Consider the following 19,721-nt stretch of genomic DNA (forward strand, 5'->3'; position numbering starts at 1 on the left):
AATGAGGCACACAAGAATTAGGAGACTTGCCTGAACTCACACAGCTGGTCACCGGCAGGGCTTAGAAAAACTTAGTGATTAACACCTAACACAGTGCTTTGCACGGAGCAGGTGTTCACTGAAAACCTATGGATCTTATTGGGCTTCGATCTCAACATACAATATACACACAAAATACAAGCAGCCATAGAACATTCATCTCCTACATTTCTTCTGATGACATCACTCATTACTTCAAACCCGGGTGCATGAAGGATGTCCAAGAATTCATCTCACATCTAAGCCCTCAGGTTGAAGAGGATCAACATAAACAAACTGAGAAAAACCTGCTCCGGCACCTGGTCTACCTCGCAATATTAGTTTTCTAATGAAAACAAAAATGGGTTTCAGGAACCATGCTGACTTTTTTTTTTTTTTTTTTTTTTTTGGCCTATTTGTTTGAAACGGAGCCATCTGAATGGTTCTGTGTTTCTTTTGTACAAAAAAAGAAATAAGGCTGCTATAGTCCAGTTAGCTTGCAAGAACTCGAGAACTGTGCCAAGCACAAAAGATCTCCTCCAGCTCAGACGGTTTTCCACCCGGGAAACTGGACCAAGCCCCGGGAGTGGCAGCCACAGCAGAAAAGGGTCAGCAAGGCTGAATGTCACTTGCATTGTTCATGGTCTGTACAGTCGTCCATGTCCACATCAGAATCAAAGAGCGAGTGTCCAGTGAAATCCGTGTCTGGGGTTCTGGAAAAACTGTTCTCTGCTCCCTCATCTTCAAAGGTCTCTGTCCTTGAGTAAAAGCTGAAATCCAGCAGAGGCGTGTGGGTTTTGCTGCCTTCGCTGCTCTCCTCGGACTCATAGATGGTGTTGTCGTCATCGTGGTGCCACTCGGGCCAGAATTTCCGCCGTATCCGCTCACAGTACATGGCGAGGTTGATGAGCTCACCTGCAGTGCGGTAAGGACAGTGAGGGTTAGTTCTCAAAGGCAACCAACTGCCCGCCACTTGGCTCTCTGGGAAATTTGGAAGAATGGGGCGGGGCAGACATTAAAAATGTTTTCCACAGAGGAGCTATCAAAATATTTAGATTTTCTACACATGATAAGCAAAAGCTTAATTCAGTGAAGGGTTAGGTGAAATTTAGGAGTGAGTCCTATGGAGATGACAAATTGGGGGTGGGAAGTTTATCCAAAATGGCAGCTAAATATCAGAATTTGGTTTTGGGAAGCATTTTAATACTTTATGTTTGTATATAAAGAAAACTAGTGCTTCAACTGGCACATATTTAAATTAATTTGTAGTCTGTGAAAATATACCAACTGACAATTGGATTAAATGAGCCAGAAGTAATCATTCATTCCACAAGTATTTGTAGTGTTCTTACGGGCTGGGTGCTATGCCAAGTGGTTAAGAAATGTTATGTTGGGGCAGAAACTTAGCTCTAAATAATCCACAAAATGGATAACTCAGAATTATCTTCTTGGATGAATGTAGTATCCACAGGAAAGCAGATAATTTTTTAATTTTTTAAATTAAATTTTACAGCTGTATCCACAATTAGGTTCCCACTCAGTGACTGTACTACTTCTTTTTCAAGTGACTCAAAGGAACACTGTGGTTAAGTCACTAAAATCATCCAGGCATTTGTCTGAAACATGATACAGTGCTTGGCTTTCATTTCCTCATTTCAAATGAGGAAGAAAGAGGATGAGTTTTTGCATTTATTCCACCAGATGGCAACATTGCTTATAAATATGTAATTTGTCACTGTCTTATAGGACTTCATTGCCCTAAAAATATTCTTTAGGTGTTTACTTTTTTAAAGTTTTATAAACATTCACTTATTATATAGGTAGGTAATCCATGTTCTATTGCAGACAGACAATATAGATAAGCAAAAAAATAAAAGAATTACCAATATTTCCATTCTCATAACATTTTCATTTACATTCTTTCAGATTATATATTTATATATTTACATTTGCTATGTAACATTTATTATAGTCTGTTTCCTATGCTACTTTTTTCCACTTAACAACATATAATTAAAATCTCTCAATTTCATACTATCACCATCTTGATAATTGCATAGTATTTCATTATACATATGTACTATAGTTTCATTTTGTTATTACAAACAATCCCCTATCATAGCCCATTTAGGTTGTTTCTGTATAAATAGCACTATTAATTATAATCTGTAACTACTCTATTTTATTTTCTATCAAAAATGATAATATATTCCCATTTTGGAAAGTTAGAAGTCTATATAGAGAAACTATAAATCATAATGAAAACACAAAGAATCTATAATCTCATCAATCCAAAATAATCACAATCAACATTTTGATGTCATTTCTTTCAGTATCTTTCTCTATTTGGTTATTGTCATTATAACTTTCTGTAACATCAATGCAAATATTTTCCTATGTCAATGTTTCAAAACTTTACTGCTGTTCTGCTTAAATAACACATCCCCTACAAAGCAAAATAAGGCAAATCTCCCTCCCTTACGGATCCTGTATACCAATGTTCTTGTAGTGGTTCCAAGTCACCATTTTCAGTCCTATCAGATCATAGCAGCTCAATTCACACTATGTAAGAGTCCATTCTGATTGCGCCCTATCCGAAGATTTTTATGTACATGCTAAGGAGCCAGAAACAGAAAAGGCAACATCGCTGTCCCTTTTGGAAAGATGCATAAAAAACCTTTACTTATTTCCTCCCTAAGGAAGTAGTCATGAGATACACCTCACCACATGTTGCTGCCAGTCACAGGTAACCAAGAGTTGGATAAAGATGTGGAGGCAGCAGCAAGGAGGTTGGGGTGGGAGGAAGACATCAGAAATGAATTATGGTCACTCCACAGCAGGTCTGGGGAGAGCCCTGTTTGCCTCACTCAAGTCCTTTCCCTAGGAGCTGCTACAAAGTCAGAATCTAGTCACAAGATCCACAGGATCTACACCATCTAGGACTCTAACCACTTCCTTTGTGGCTATTCTCTCTACAGCCTTACTTTACCTTTCTTCCAGGAGGCCTACTCCTTCCTGACTGTGTGACATTAATACCACTTCAGTGTGTAATAATAAAAATTAATAAGAATAACAAACATATATATAGTCCTCACTGTGTACCAGGCACTGTTTGGAGTGCTTTTTTTATTTGTTGAATTCATATTAACTCCCTTAGTCCTTGCAAAAATCCTATATGAGGCAGGAAATATTATAATCTCCATCTATAATGGGAAAACTGTGATAGAGATGTGACTAAGGTCAAATTGTAGACAGTGGCAGAACCAGGATTCAAATGCAAGCAGCCTCCAGGCTCCATGCCCTTTACCACAGTTCAACTCTGCCTCTCTACTGGACAGCCTGGCCTAGGAATTATAGCTTTGCACCATCTGTCACAGAATATTTGTCTGTAATTCTTTCTGGGGTCTCAGAGAATTATAAGATGCTGCCCCTCAAAGATAATGAGTTGTCATGAAGGAAGTGATTATTCTATCATGCAGTTAAGAAAGGGTTTGCTTTGATAAGCAAGGACTGGGAGCTCACACACCCATCCTCCTGTCTTGCCCTTTTATAAAAAGAGTGAAAATCTGTAATTGACTTCTACATATACCTGGCTTTGCCAATCCTTTCTGTGCCTAGATTTTCTATCAGCAGACCCACTCAACATGCCTACCAGCCAAAAGAATAGAAAAAAGTTATCAGTAGAAACAGGTTGTGTGTTGTGTGTGTGTGTGTGTTGTGTATGTGTGTGAGAGAGAGACTATTAATATAAATACCTGTATTGAAGATGTAAACTTGTGAAACAATAGAAAAAGTTGCATTATCAAAGCATACTCAACAATCAGATAACAATTTCATCCATATGGTTAAAATTAAAGTCTAATAATATCCAATGTAGAGGGTCAGGCACTATGCTACATGGCTGGTGGAAGTCTAAATGGCTATAACCTTTTTTGGAAAGTAATCTGATGTTGTCTACTGAAATTTTAAATGTACAAATCAGATCACTTGTAGGATTCTATTCAACTAAAATAAAAGCATGTAATGTGTATAATGTAATTTCATTATTTAATTTAAAAATAGGAAAAACAAACCAAAACAGCTATAAATGTGTATATAAATTTGCAGATAAAAAAGAAAGACACAGAGGATTTACTCCAAACCCTTAATCTGGTTATTCCATGGGGGTTAATATTGGATATGGATGAGGAGAAGGTCATAAATCTTTAAAAATACCTGTATTATTCAACTTATTGTGACAATAAATAAAAATCCAATAAAGTGAGTTAGTAAAATACTAATGAGTGATTAGTGATATTCCCAAACACCTGGAGAGGATATTTATCAGAAAGCCAAATGACCCTCTAACCAGCGCATACTCCCAGACGGATAAAGAGCTTCTCTTGGAGTTTCTCAAATGAAGTATCCCCACCACTCTTCAAAAAAAAGTGACTTATTTATTTTCCCATGTTACTCCAATTTCTCTAATATTCAAAAACATTCTATACAATTTGACACTGGGAACATTGTCAACCAGACCGAGAACCCAGGACTCAGTTTCTCCCGCTGCTGATCATGCATGGCAGGAAGACAGGCGAGTGAGGGAGAAGCCTGCCAGCGTTTCCCAGGACCACCTGCTCAGCCCTTGGTCATTCACCAGCAAATATTTGGGAAACATGGAGCTGATACCCACACACACTCATTTGATCTACAGGTATTTACTCAGCACCTCCCGGTTCCACACCTGTGCGAGGTGCTAGCTGTGCCCTTGGTTGCTCCCATTAACATTCTGTCACACAGTCAGGAAGGGTGCTGAGTACATCCTCTCAGAAAAGTCCTTTGCAAACTTGAATGCTCTAATGAGAATACCACTTTGCCCTACTCTCCCCAAAGCCAAAGGACACTAATTCGTAGACTTCAAAATACAGGCACACAAAAATCATTTGGGCCAGCCCTTTCCTGGGACCTGAATGCCCCCCAACAACCTCTCCCTGGGCACTTGCAGGTGGAGAACAGTAAGAGTGTGGACTTATATGTTTTTCCAGGATATCCAGCATTTTTTCCACTTTAATCTATCAAATAATAAGCAAAAAAAAAAAAAAATGCAATAAGTAATTGTTGGTAAAAGAGTTGCTAATCAAGCTTCTTAGAACACAGAGGTTGTATTTCTTACAAATTCAGAAAAACGGGGTTAGGTGCTGTAGTTTGGACATGACTTTCCAGGGCAAGCAGATGCGTCATAGCGCCCTTTCCCTTGCGTTGCTTCAATTTCACTTTTTCCGGCTCTCCAGTTCACCACGTCTGTTTTTATTAAAGAGAGCCCAAGTGAACGTGCAATTCTAATAGGGATACTTCAATCAAAATATCCAATGTGACTCCTCATTAGGAGTGTTAGTGATGATAAAATTGAGATTTTTTTTTACTATAAAAATGGCAAAAATTTCCAAAAAATTATGTTTAACCAATTGAGGAACAAAATTTGAAGTGCTTCAAATGCACATGCGAATAAACTGCAACAGTCTTTCTAAAAGCAATTTAGCCATGAAGACTGAGAGCTTATATTCTTTAAGAGTAATTTCCCAACTTGAAATTTAAGGAAATAAGCAGCAATAAGCATGAATATATATTTATAAAATAATAACTACAGAATGTTAGTAAAAATTATTTGAGGTAATCCACAAGTCCAGAAAAAAAGAAGACTAATCATATAAATTACAATGTAGCCATAGGAATAGGATATTATACAACTACTAAATATATTGTTTTGAAGAATATTTAATGACAAGCAAAATGGCAATAATACATAGTTAATTGAAAACTGAAGGTTATAATTGTAGCAATAACATGACCCCAATTTTTAAAAACACAGATATACATGTACTTGCTAAAAGATGAGAATACTAAGCACATTATTAACAGCAGTTCTCTGAGTGAGTCACAAGTTGTTCTTTTTATTTTTTTAACTTTTCTATCCTTTCTAAATTTTCTCCAATAAGGAAGTTATATTTTATATATCTACATCTGCAGAAATATAGATATATAAACAAACACATAAATACGTTAAGAATTGTTGAATATTCATAGTCTTTTATTCACCTAAATTAAGGAATATTTCTCACTAATCTAGGTAGTTCCGGGAAGATCTTGTGTGGCTAGATATTGTAAATAATATCTAGAACCAAAAGTTAATATTTATACACACACACATGGGTATTCCACAGCTTAGGCGGAAAACTGCCTGATCCAAGCCTTTCATGCTCCTGCGTTTGAGCCAGTTGTAAATTATCCAGGCTCTTGGTTGTCTCTACATTTTTTTCCTCTTGTTACTTCTTGGGAAAGTCTCCATCACAAAAGAAAAAAAAAAAAGGCAGAGAAATAAGTTGAGACCAAATTAGTAGCATGCCTGCATATTAGCAGTTCAGATCAAAAGGTTTGGGAGGGGCCTGGGCCTAATGACTCAAATAGGATTTAGAGACTCTCTGCACTTCCATAATTCATGCTACACCCGTCCCCAGGGAGAGCTGGAAGCTACTGACTTATTTCAAGAATCAAAGCACATGCAGCTGCATGTCATAAGTCCCCTGCAGATGATGGTGTCAGATTCCCCCAAACGTGTGTCTCAGGATGGCACTCAAATCAAGACTCAAAAAAGGTTGAGCATTTCTCTAAAAAGAACATTAAATGCCTCAGGTCCTTCCAGGAAGTAACAGAGGAAAGAGCCAAGTCATAAATAAATTAACAAAAGATGCTTCATTTCTGTAAGAAGGGATACTGTAAAATCTGAGAATGCCACTGATGATGGATTCCTAAAAGCTTCTGACTAAACAACAGAAGGCCTCAATAGCTGTGTATGTATATGTACAGAGTGTGTGTGTGCACATGTGCACACGAATGTGCTTGGCCAGAAGTGTAAGTTTATTGCACAAGTGGGTGTGTGTGTGTGTAGAAGTATGTAAGTAGATGTGGGGGGGTGCTAGTGGGTGTATAAGGGTGGCAGGGTAGAGAAACAGCAGGAGGGAGTGGGAAGTAACCAGAAGGGACAGTAAATATAGAACACCACTCCTAAATGAACTAAAAGGAATCAATATAATTTAGACCACTGTTATTTAAAAAGGGAAACTAATGTTTTAAAAGCTATAAATACCATGAATATGATAACATATTCGATTTAGATAAGTTCCAATACATCACAAGACAAGGAACATTCCTTGCTGATCATTTAGGAAATTAGATAGTCATCCATACTATCCCTAGACCCACTCAACTGATGTCCCAGAAGACTTTCAGTCAATGCCTAAACCATTCCAACCAAACCTGGTAATGTTTCTGGAGCTCCAGCCTCACCAACAGGAGGATCTGGAGAGTGACTCCTGGTACCCACAGCCTGGTCTGAACTTCTGGGCATGCACATGAACTTCTGGGAGTGCACATGAGTGTACACGCACACATACACAGAGCTACAGCCTTCACCAACCAATGTCCCCACCCATGCACCCATAATCACCACACATGACTGCTCACCTGTCCCAAGTTCTTGTACAATTCTGCCTTGCTGTTCACTGGTGATCTCATCTACACCTCCAGCCTTCTCAGTTGGGCCATAAACACCTTGATTAACTCTTGTCAATTCCCTTCCCCAAACCTAAATATTGAACCTTGATCCTCACCTCCCCAGCCCCGCCCCCCACACTTGTTTAGGTTCTGCTGGATACTGGAGGTGATGCTGAACAGTTCCCTCCTTCCAGAGGCTCTACCTGCCTTGTTTATCCCACCACCCACTCCACCACACACAGGCACACACAAAAGCACACACGCCAAGATCTGGTTCCTTGACATCAACCCAAGTTGAGCTGATTTTCCCTGCTCCATGGCAACATGAAATTTATTACTGGCTACCACCCCCACCCCCATCCTCTAGCTCAAGTCCCATTCTCTCCACTTCTACCCTTGCAGTCTAGAATTGTTATTCTGACAGTCTTACAGCCAAGGCCACACAATGAAGATACAAGATTGTGTTTCTTTGGTCAAAATGTACATAAAATAACATTAATAATAAAACTTTGCATAGTACCAGATTTACAAAGCTTTTATTGACATTTTCCTCATTGTCTGTATGATCTATAGACACTTCACTGAAATAGGTGAAAGAAGGGCTTTGAACTCAAATGACATAGAATCATGTACTTTTACCTATGTGTGAAATACATAAGATCAAATAAGACAAAAAGAGCATCTGAGATGGGCAGTCAGTCCATCATCCCCACTCCACTGTGCCTACTGGAGTACTGGATATGCCAGAAAGAGGTGAGCTACCACTGTGCCAAGGAAATTAACAAAGATCAACAAAACACGGACACTAGGTAGAATTCATGTCCTGTTTCAGCAACAAGCATTAAGTCCACCATGTAAGAAGCTAGAAGAAAAGCCCTGGTGCAGAACATGACATGATTTGTGTCAGCTTTGCTAGAACACAATGTGAACAAGATGGCGGGTGAAAAGCCCAGACATATCCTGAGCACAGAAAAATGACCTTGGCCCTGGGTACCACAGCCTGGTGTCTTCATAAAGCACCAGCAAGCTCACAGGCATCAGCCTAGAATTCTCCATTGTGCTAGCCCACCCTTCACCCTCCCAGCAACTCCCAAAACCTGAAGAGGTTCATAGTGCTTGCCTTTGATCAACCGCTCAGGTCTTGTCCCAGGTAAGGTCCACATGGCCTGCGCCAAGTGTCCAAAGACAGTGGCATCGAGAGTGGAGAGCTTGGGCCCCATGATGTACTTCTTATCACCTGCAGCAGACAGAACAGAGAGGTCACTGCTGCCCTTGCTGCCCCCCACAGTCACAGGGACATTCAGCACACTTGCGTTATATGCTCATTTAACTGTGAACCCAAAACTTTGCAGTCAAAATGCATGCACCCTCTTTTTCTTAAAAAAAAAATTAGAAACAAAAGTAAAACAAATTAAACAATTTTGTGATATATCAACCCATACAATAGCAAGGCAGGGAAGTAACTGGGAAGATAGAAAAAGGAACAAACAAGGGAGGAGGCTTATGAAAAAAGGGACAACCAATCACCCTCAGACCTCTGGAGGGACGTCCTCGTCTCCACATCTAGTGATTGAAGCTTGAGAACACCTGGAAGTTTGCTTGAACCATCTCGGAAGTAACCCCAGCCAAGCAAACCCAACCTCAGCACTTAATTTGTTAAGCTAATACATTTCCCTGGGAAAAGCCAGAGGCCTAAGCTTCTCAAAAGTTTGGAGGCATGGTTTTCCACGATGCCCCTTGACCTTGGCGAGGTTCTCACCACTGAGCCCCAGCTTCCACAGGAAACTCTACCTAAAGAAAAGCTGTAAAATTATAGGCCCAGCCCAAGAATAAGGCTCCTGTACAAGGATGTTTCACACTGCTGCTCCCATCTCTATTTTTCCACCACTACTGTGACCTAGTTCAGGCCTGGTCACCTTGACTATCACATCTGACCTATGTAAATTGCCCCACATTTGTCCCCTGGGCTACCACCAGGTGCTGTAGAATATAGAGGCAGCACAGGTGGAAGTGATCCTTAGAGTCACAGTGGAAGCCTGGTCATTCCTTAACCTCTCATAGCCTCAGTTTTCCCATCCAGAAAATGGGGATGATATAACAGTGTGCATTTCTTAGGGCTACTGTGAGGATGCAATGGCATAACGCATGTAAAGCACATAGCACCATATCTGGGTGACTCAATAAATTTCAGCCATCATGATGATGATCCCTCTGGGTCTCCAGTCCATCCCGTACGCCTGAACTTAAAATCTCCAAGACACACTTTCATCACGTCCCTTCCTCTCACAAATATCTTTAATTTACAAATGGGTTATGAAGTAAAGTCTAAACTTGGAATTCAAGGCTCATTATACTCTGCCTCCAACCCATATTCCAGCTTTGTCCTTCATTCCTCCCTTTCTCTAGCAAATCTAGGAAACAACCCTATTATCCAGGACACTTGATATTTCCTACTGCTACACTTTGGTTTATGCTATGCTTACCCACTTCCCTGCCCCCCAAAACCTATGTGCTCCCCACTTCTCTACACATGATAAATCCTATTCATCCCTCGAGGCCTGGCTCAAGCCTCTTTTCAAAGCTGTTTGTGTTCACCTATCTGGTGGCAACAGAACCTTTCAGTTCAGACAGTCCTGTGCTTAAATCTCACTTCTGCACATATAACCTTAGAGAATTTTAAGTCCTGTAATGCCCATTAACTTCAGTTTCTTGAACCATGAAATGGGAAAAATAACTAATTGTTTAGAAAAATTAATGCGAGGACTTGAGGAGAGCACACAGCAGAGAGGTCCCTCCTCTTCTTGTCCAGGCCTCTCCAGTGGCATTTTTCCCATTCTGGTCTGTTGGTTGTTTTTCATTTGTTCATTTTATCTTTCCCCCTTAATGGCGAGCTCTTTGAAAGTAAGTGTAATTTCCTATTCTTATTTAACAAACTCTGATACTGTGTTCACTACATGCCAGGCACAGTACTACTCGCTACCCTCTACCAATATCCGCCCATTTCACTGTGCTTGAGTGGCAAGCTGAGGAAATTAAGTATCTGATGACAATGCAGAGGCAAGCTAGGAGGGGATGTAAGAGAACTGATTGATGCACATGGAGCTGGAGGTTGATGGAGGTGTTGGTGAACCCTACGGTGGCAATCACATTGCAGAATATACATATATCAAATCAACAAGACGTACATCCTAAACTTACACAATATTATACCTCAATTATATCTCAATTTCAAAAAGTAAAACAACAACAAAAAGCCCACTGTATGTAGCTGGAGGTGATTTTTTAAAAAATCATTTCCACTCTATTTTCCACATGGACCAGGGAATGACCTACACTAGTACAATATGCTGAACCTAACCAAATCATCTTTTCTAGTGAGGACAAGCAAGTTGTCCATGCTAGAGCCCTTAGGTGTTTTCAATTGTCAGCCAACTTCTCCATCATTTGAGTCTTAACCTGGGATCCAAACCTACTACCCAAATACTGAGAATACAAGGGAAAAATACCACTCAGGCAAAAAGAACAAAGAAAAACTGAGCATATCATTTGTTCTCAAGAGTGTCAGTTACTTCGTAATGGTCCACCCTGCTGGCTCCATGCCTCAGCCATACCCCTGCTGTCATCAGCGATGCAGGCAGGTGAGGGGCCCTGGCCCAGAGCTCTTGGACCACCATCCTGCAAGTACAGGAGGGGTGTACCCGTCAGTGCTCCCAAGGGAACTGTGCCAGGGCTCAGCCCACTCAAGGCCTGAATGTGGGAAGCCCACCAAGTGGAACACGAGAGGATTTTAGAGACTTGCAAGGAGAGCTGGCTACACACCATTTCACAGAGATAAGATAGACGAGAGTTTCTTTCTAATCAAAAGAAGAAGAAAAACATCAATCTCCTCAAATTGCTAAAAAGTATCAGGGAAATGCCAGAATAAAGTCTCTGAACTGTGAAGTCCACTGTACAATCCAAACACAAGAGGATAAATGAATTTGGACTTAAAAAACTTCAGAAACCTAAAAATAGAACACATAGGACCTTGATAAAAAGAAAAAAATTTTAAAATATATTAAAATTTGGAATGATACATGAAACTAGTGCATATCAAATTTGCCATTGGCCTCAGAACACTAAAACTGGAAGGACACTAAGTTAGTAACAGAACCAGACTAAGAATGCTGGCACCCAGGCCTCCTGACTTCCAGCCCAATATGCCACATGGGTCATCATCTCAGAGATAAAGATTCATGGAACAGCAAGAGGGTTGAGCTGTAAATGTTTATAAAAAGGTGCTTGAGCCAGAAAGGAACAGAATATAGGGAAAAAAGAAAAAAAGAAGTCTTAGAGTTTTTAAAAGGTGCTAACAAACAAAATTGATGGAATTTATCATTCGTGGAAACTCTGAATAGTAGATACAAAATTATATGTGTATGCACAAAAAAGTTATAAATTTAAAGAATATAAAAATAGCCTCTGTTATAAAAAGTCCTTAGTGTACCAAATGCCAGGAAACTTTTCTTAAACATTTTATTTTGAAATAATTTTAGATTCACAGAATAGTTATAAGAATAGCAGAGTTGCTGTATGCCTTCCAGCCAGATTCTGCTAATAGTAACATCTTATATAACCACAGTACATTTATCAAAATTAACATTAACACAATGCTATTAACTGCACTATAAACTTCATTCAAATTTTATTAGTTTTTCAACTAATTCAAGAACCATGGCCAAGCAGCCAGAGGGGAGGGGCCATGTGGACCAGAGAAGGAAAGCCCAAGGCAGGAGTTGGCTGCACTGAGGGATGGGAAATAATAATAGCTGGGCCTGTGTGTTTCTAGAATCTGATCCTACATCTCCTTGATGGTTTGAGCAGCTCCTCCCATGAGAAAGCTATGTTGTGGATGCAAGACCCACTGGGGTACACAAGGATAATCAAAACTGAGTGGGGGAGTATTAAGTCATGAATAACAAGAATGTTCTGGGGCCCTAAAAGATATTTCCTCTTTAGACCCCAGATTTGAGCATACAATGATCACTGATCAAAACCGTAAGTGACCCATTAACCCAAGGTTGCTTATTCTGACCTCCAAGCCTGACCTCTGGCCCTGCTCACATTGTCTGTCTCCCACCTCTATCATGAGCCACAACACAGGACTGACCAGGAGACACCGGATGCAACAAAGGTGAGAGTACATGGAAGAAGACCGAGCATGTTGCCTAGGTCCCTCAGCCCTACTTCCTAGCCCCCCCACCCTCCCCATTAGGACTGAATAAGGTAATGGCTGGGCAATGAGCAGGATGGGAAAGTGCAGAGAGTAAAGCCACACAGTTGTCCAGAGAGAACTAAAGTAACATGGAATCTGAGAAGAATGACCAGAATCCAGGCCTGAAATTTCAAGCCAAACTGACAGAACAAGCGAGCTGGGTTTGTGGTAAGCAGGCGAACTAAGAGGAGAGGAGAAAAAGCAGGGAGCAATATAGATCTTAAAAGTCCCACCATAGGGCACAAACACAAAACAGTGCAACTGAGGAAGTGCTCCTGGTCCAAGGCTGTTTGCCTGCTGCCTGGCCCTCAGCCTCCCCCTTGGGATGTGTGAGAGCTGACAGCAGAAAACTCTCCAGGCCTAGGCAGGACAAGCCAAGGGGCACCTAGCATGAACACTCACTCTACTTCAGTCAAATAGGCTGTGTGCTCATTACTCTACCATCCCTCATCCCATCCCTCCTGTCCCAAATAACTTCCACTCATCTAACCTAAGCCTTCCCTTAACATTCAGATCAAGTCCTACTTCCTCCACTCCATGAAGGCCACCCGCATTGTCCCAGCGCACTAGTACCTCTCAATGCCCACTCCTCTGGTTGGCACAGCTGCTGAGGACGCACTGCCCAAAGAATAGTCAGGGGCAGCAGCAGCAAAACTCCTCAGGTCCCACCTACTGAATCAGAATGTCTGAGAATCTGTGTTTAAACAAGCTTTCAGGTCAATGTTTCTCAAACTTTACAGGCACAAAAATCACCTGGAGAGCCTGCAGTTCTTGGGCAACACACTGAGCAGAACTCTTCCTGGTGATTCTTATAATTGCTGAAGTTTCAGAAGCATCAGTCTAGACTAGAATAAATCAGTGCTTAGACTTGAGCATGCACCACAATCACCTGGAGGGCTTTTTAAAAACACTAACTGATGCCCCTACCCTATGCTGGGGGTTTCTAAATCACTAGGCATGGTGTGGGACCCAAGGATTAGCATTTCTAATAAGATCTCACATAAGGGTGTTGCTGCTGCCCAAGGACCACACTCTGAGAACCAGTGATCTAGATCACCCTTTAGGTAATGGTAATTGACATGTGCTGTCTCACAGTCTTATTTATGTGGATGTTCTATCTCAAGTAGTTTTTAAGCTCCTTGAGGGCAATAACCTTCTGTTGTACTTTTCTGTCCATCTGGTACCTATCAATGTAGAAACCATCAATGAAGGTGATGAGAGCTTTAATTGTGTTTGATCGCTGTCCTTCCTTAGAACAGAGAGCTATCATAAGAATTAAAAGATAGAATAATGTGAAAGCACTTTGCAAACTAGAAGGTGCTATTCTAACATAAGGAATTATTTTATACCCGTTGCCAATAATCCAAACAAGCACTGACTATGGACAGAAGCAGTCCAACATCTCTCCCGGTGTAGAAATTCCTTTTCCCACTTCCCTACCACATATTCCTCAACCCCAACCCCACTACAGACTTCATCACTTCTTGGGCAGGGCAAACTATTCTATGGTTACATAGCTCCTGATACTGAGACAAAACATACCTCCTTAGAACTTCCATCATTGATTCCAGTTCTTTCCTCTGGAATCACACAAAGAATTTATGGCCATAGTTCCTGTTCCTAGGAAAGTAAGCCTACACTAATACACTTCTAAGTAAAGCTTGATTACTTGTTTTTACATATATCACTGTGAAAGAGTGGGTAGAAAGGTTATTTCAGAGCACTGAAATTGCTACGGAAATGAACCTCTGAATCACATCTGCTTCCTCCATTCCTGCTTCTGTTCCCAGAATTAGTCACTATCAGCTAATGGTCACTATCAACATCACTTATGCCATTTAGCTAAATTTTCAATTGCTGTAAGTGGCAAAAGATAAAGACTGGCTTTGCTAGAAAATATAAGTTCACGAGAGACATTAAAGAGAATAATCATTTTCAAGCACTCATTTTTTTTATTAATCTAAGAAATAAAGAGTAATTGTGTCTCTCACCTACATAGAGTTCCTTATATGAAAGCACTGATACGATTGATAAGCAGGTAATTTCAGGGTCAATGTGGACACCATTCATAGTTCTAATTGTTCCTCTCACCTTTAATTAACTGGGAATTTAAGAAAAATTGAGAAAGAAAGATTTTAAGTACTTTTCCCAAGGATAGAACAGGCCACGGTAATCTTGCCAGTCAACCTTCAAAGAACACTCACTCGTTAAGCTCTTTTTCTTTATGTTAATCTCCCAAAACTACAGGAAAAAATGAAATCTACTTTCTGTTCTCTCTCATACTGCTGATCAGGCTCTTTTTAAAGAGCTCTTGTTCATATTCCCAGCATACTCTAAAATCACTGAGTCTGTGATTCTTTCAGTTATGAAGGTAGGTAAGCTATCTTGTATGTGAAGTTATTAAAGGTCATTATGGGCAAATCTCAAAATTAAAATCATCAACTTTGACAACTTTCTGAGATCTACTAGTTGCACCAATTGGCTCACACTCTAAGAAAAGATAAAGGTGGGTGGAGGACTAACAGAAGAAGCCCCTAAATTCAATCTCTCCTCAGATTTGATTATGGAAACCAGTTAGATATTCCTGCAACTTTTTTGTAAGTCTCTTTGAAAGAAAACACAAGAGATTTTTTTTCAGCTTGTATGAACTATCCCAACCCCTTCCCCACTGACCACCAAAACCAATCATCTCACCTCTTCCTCCAAGTCTTCTCTTTGACATCCTGGCTCTTAAAATTCCCTATGAGGAGATGAGGAAGTACATACATTGCCCACTACAATGAACAGGCTGCACTTGCTCCTCTGTACTTTAGTCCCCATGAGGACCTTCTGAGCGCCACTCAAAGCATCCATGGGCATATATTGTAATTTTAGAAAACTTTGCAGCAGTTGTGGAAAAACTTCACACACAAGAAATCTAGATTAGGAAAGCATTCTGAAGAGGAGGCAAATGTGTGCTCAGACTGACTTATTATTATAATTAACATGATTAAACAGCAGCTCCTAGCAGTCTTAAAGAACAGCACCTCTAGTGATGACACAGTGTTACTGACTCACTGATTATTGACCTTCTTATTCATCTCTCTTCTTGAAGTTGCTGCAATATTGTTATTTCTGAGTCTGACTACATAACTGACTCAAACGGTGAGATTTAAAGGGTATAAAAGTTACACAGGGCTCCTCAGTTTCACTTTCCCAAATACACCAGCTGAGGGTAATGAATATAGAACATTCAACTCAAACTACACCCCAGGGAAGCGTTTTCCCTAATTTCTGTCTTGGTTTTCCCATATTTGGGCCATCATAGGACCCAGCTGTTCTAGCTTTTTATTCAATAAAGATTATCTGGTAGCTCCCAGAGTCTGGCTTAGTTCATGAAACAACACATCAGACAGAACTCAATGTCATGTTGAAATTTAAGTTCAAATCCTTTTATAAGAAACTTACCCTTCCTTCAAGAAACCTGAATAGTAATAGATTCTAATGGGCGGTCGTGTGTTTGGGCATCTGGGCCATGCAAGCAGACTCCACATTCCTGAAGGACTGTATTTTATGGATGCCAGGATCTTCATCCACTTTCAAACATCTGAACTATCATTGAGAACTGTAAATCGTTTTAACCATCAGGACTGTTTAGGACTTGCACAGAGTCCTAAATAAGGTGGACCTTACTTATTTACTCAAGATACACGTCCCTTGGAAAGAAATAAGACTGCTATCGATCTCATTTTAAAAAATGAAAATTGTACACATTCTCAAATGATATACCCATGAGTATGCTGGGCATCACAACAAAATTCTGTGTGATGCTTCTTTTCAAGTGCAAAACAGTTTTTATCTTCTACTCTATGGGAGGCTTTATCACTTCCCTACTTAAAGCCCTTGTCCATATATCTTATTAAATGGTTATGAATGTCCCCTATAATTCTCCTCAGAGCAGACTATTTCCTCAAAGATCAGTGAATCCAGAGACAGAGAAATCTTGTGTGCCAGGCCCCAAAATCTTGGGACAGATTCAAGTTTCTTTACAGCTAAGATGAGAATACTCCTGCTAGAATCAGAACAGGTAATAATATTCATCCCTTGAGAGACACAAGGATAAGATTCGACTTCTAAATGATATAAAATCTTTTGTCTAAATAAGTTGAGGCAACTGAAATCTGGTGCCCACCACCCACCTTAGCAGAAGAACTTAACTCTGCTGACAACCGGGCTTGACTCTTCACACTAAACAGCAGCTCAAGGAGGCGCCTACAGGGATTAATGGGATTGCAGCTATGTAGGTATATTAGTTACTGCTAGCTGCATCACAGTTACCCCAAACCTTAGCAGCTCAAACAACACTTATCACCTCGCAGTTTCGGTGGGTCAGGAATGTATGCAGCCGCAGCGAGGTGCCCCTGGGTCAGCGTCTTTCACAGGCTACAAACAGATGTCACCCAGAGCTGCAGTTATCTCAAGGCCTGACTCAGAAGGGCCTGTTTCCAGACTCATTCACATGGCTGTGAACAGACCTCAGGTCCTCACTGGCTCTTGGCCAGAAATACTTGTTCCTTGCCAGGTGGACCTCTCCACTGAGCAGCTCACAGCAGAGCTCACTTCCATTAAAGCGAGTGAGTGAGAGAGCAGGAGCAGGAGAGAGAGGATGCCCAACATGGAAGCTACTATCTTTTTGTCACCTAACCCTGGAGGGGGCATTCCATTGCTTCTCTTATAGTCTATCTGTCAGAAGCAAATCTATATGGCCAGCCTACATGCAAGGGGAGGGGATTGCACAAGAAGATGAACACTGGGAGATGGATCACTGGCTGCCTACCATAGGGAGAAAACATCAGAGCTACATTCAAAAGCATTTGGAGGTCCAATGTCTTGATACCTGGATATTCTTTAAAATACATCCATACACACACCCCTAAAAAATAATTGAAAAAATTGTGAGAAAATGTCAACAGCTTTTAAATCAAGGTGATGGTTATAAAAGCTGTTCATTGGACTATGACACTTCTGTATGTTTGGAAATTTTTCATTTAAAAAATCAAAACCAACTGATCTTGTTCACTAATAATGGGTCAAGGAAAAAATGTATCAACTATGCTAAATCTTAAATTATAACATTTGGCAGCCATACCCCAATGTTTCAAGGGACAATGTTAAATGACACTCATCTAACAGGTGAATGAATTCAACTGTTCGGTGCTTATTGGTACCTGGATGCCCCAACAGTCTCATCAGAATGGTTCTCTTGCAATTCTGCCTAAATTGTAAAATCTGTGAAAGAAATATGAGATGATGAGCTCCCCTGAGTGCTAAGGCTGTATCTCCCAGTACCCATCCCAGTGCCCAGCACAGAGTAAATACTTCATAAATGAACTTTTCAGTGAATAGCAACTACTTTAATAACATCTTGTCCTGAATCTTTTAGACCAAAATTATCCTTCCCAATACCTGACTGGACAGAACCCTGGGGTGCAGAACTCTGGGAGTCATCCAGGGGCTGTACAGGTACCTGAGCTAACAGTTCGTGAAGAACTGTTTTGGCCTTGCCCAATACTGCTGTAGCTCACCTCCCACAAAGGCAAGACAGCCTTCTAACCAAGCGGCACAGCAAGTCAGCCCTTAAGTTCTCCTGAGAGAATATCCAAGGCTAGACCACCTAATACAAGAAGAACTCTCTTTATCCAAAAAACATGCAAGAGCTGTACCTCTGGTAGTCACCAAAGAATTAAACATAAAATAGCTGACTTGGGACTAGCCAAAGCTTGCCCTCAACCCCTTCCTGAAAAAAAGTAGCATATTAAAAAGTGGGTCTAAGAGGTATCTGTGCAATGGTTGTAGGGCAAGTTTTCAAATCCTCTAGGTTCTCTAAGCTCTACCCCTAAAATTATATCAGAAAAAGATATTGGAATTATATTAGTCTCCAAACAAATGGCTTTGGAGCTGCAATTCAATGTTAAATGCTGAGTTTTATTAAAACAATTTTTTACATATGTTTATACTCGACAGCACTGTCCATAAGGAAATCCAATCTCCCTCGTGTAACATATGTACGGTTGCTTCCTAGAATTCAGAACCAAAAAAGTTTGTCCCAGTTATAGAACCTGTGTGCATTTCCCTTTCCTAGAAAATAAACACAAACCTGTCCCACACATTACCCATTTCATCTTGGTAGCCAAAAATCTCAAAGTTAAATTGTACCCAATTACAGAAATACTCATTCCAAAAACATGATTTTTATCTAAATTGGTTTCTAAATTTTTGTACTAACATTGAATATATTATATTGCCCTGTCTTATGTGTGGATTGCCTCAAATTCCTTTTGGAAATTAGTATTCATTCAGTAAATAGTTATAGAGTGCCCATTATTTACCATGCTGCCTATTAGGTACCAGAGTTAGAGCCAATTCCTTCAAAATGACAACATCCACAGGCAAGGTTGGGGAAAGATGGGGGAAGTGGGGAGGCACAGGGAGAGCCCAGACAAGCATAATGTAGTACTTCTATGACAGAAGTACACAGAGAATGGAAGAGGAGAGAAGCGAAACACCCAATGTGGGTAACTCCATGGGGTTGGAGGAGTCTGGGGAGAACATTCAGAAGTTTTTAAGTAAGTGGAAGTAAGTCTTGGGACTCTCAAACCCAGCAAGGCAAGGGAAGTCTATGCAAAGGCCTGAAGCTGAAAAATGGCATAGTGGGCTTCAGGAATCCAAGGGGAACTTGGGATGGTAGGAATCAAGGTGCACATGGAGGAAAAGGGGCAAACGAGGAGAGAGATGTGAGTAGAATTCAAATTGTGAAGAAAAGGAGCTTGGATTTTAGTCTAAAATAATTGGGAGCCTATAGTTCTGATTTACATTTTAGATTAACCACTCTACTGAAATTAAAAAGCAAAACTGGGGTGGGACACCAGTTAAAAAGCTG

The 19,721-nt window shown here is 40.4% G+C and overlaps 1 protein-coding gene across 1 annotated transcript in view; it reads right to left on the reverse strand.

The window, feature by feature from the left end:
- Window positions 1-420: 420 nt before the first annotated feature.
- The window catches only part of FAXC (failed axon connections homolog, metaxin like GST domain containing), a 74,709-nt gene continuing 55,408 nt past the window's right edge, over window positions 421-19,721 (reverse strand). Inside the window, exons 5-6 of the mRNA XM_090280563.1 lie at window positions 8,669-8,785; window positions 421-933 (exon numbers count right to left, since the gene is read on the reverse strand). Of these exons, the coding sequence (XP_090136689.1) occupies window positions 644-933; window positions 8,669-8,785 (407 nt within the window). The 3' untranslated portion in view covers window positions 421-643. The remainder of the gene's footprint in view (window positions 934-8,668; window positions 8,786-19,721) is intronic.

The sequence above is a fragment of the Furipterus horrens genome, unplaced genomic scaffold, assembly GCF_987537825.1.
Source record: "Furipterus horrens unplaced genomic scaffold, mFurHor1.1.pri manual_scaffold_6, whole genome shotgun sequence".
Classification (NCBI taxonomy): Eukaryota; Metazoa; Chordata; class Mammalia; order Chiroptera; family Furipteridae; genus Furipterus; species Furipterus horrens.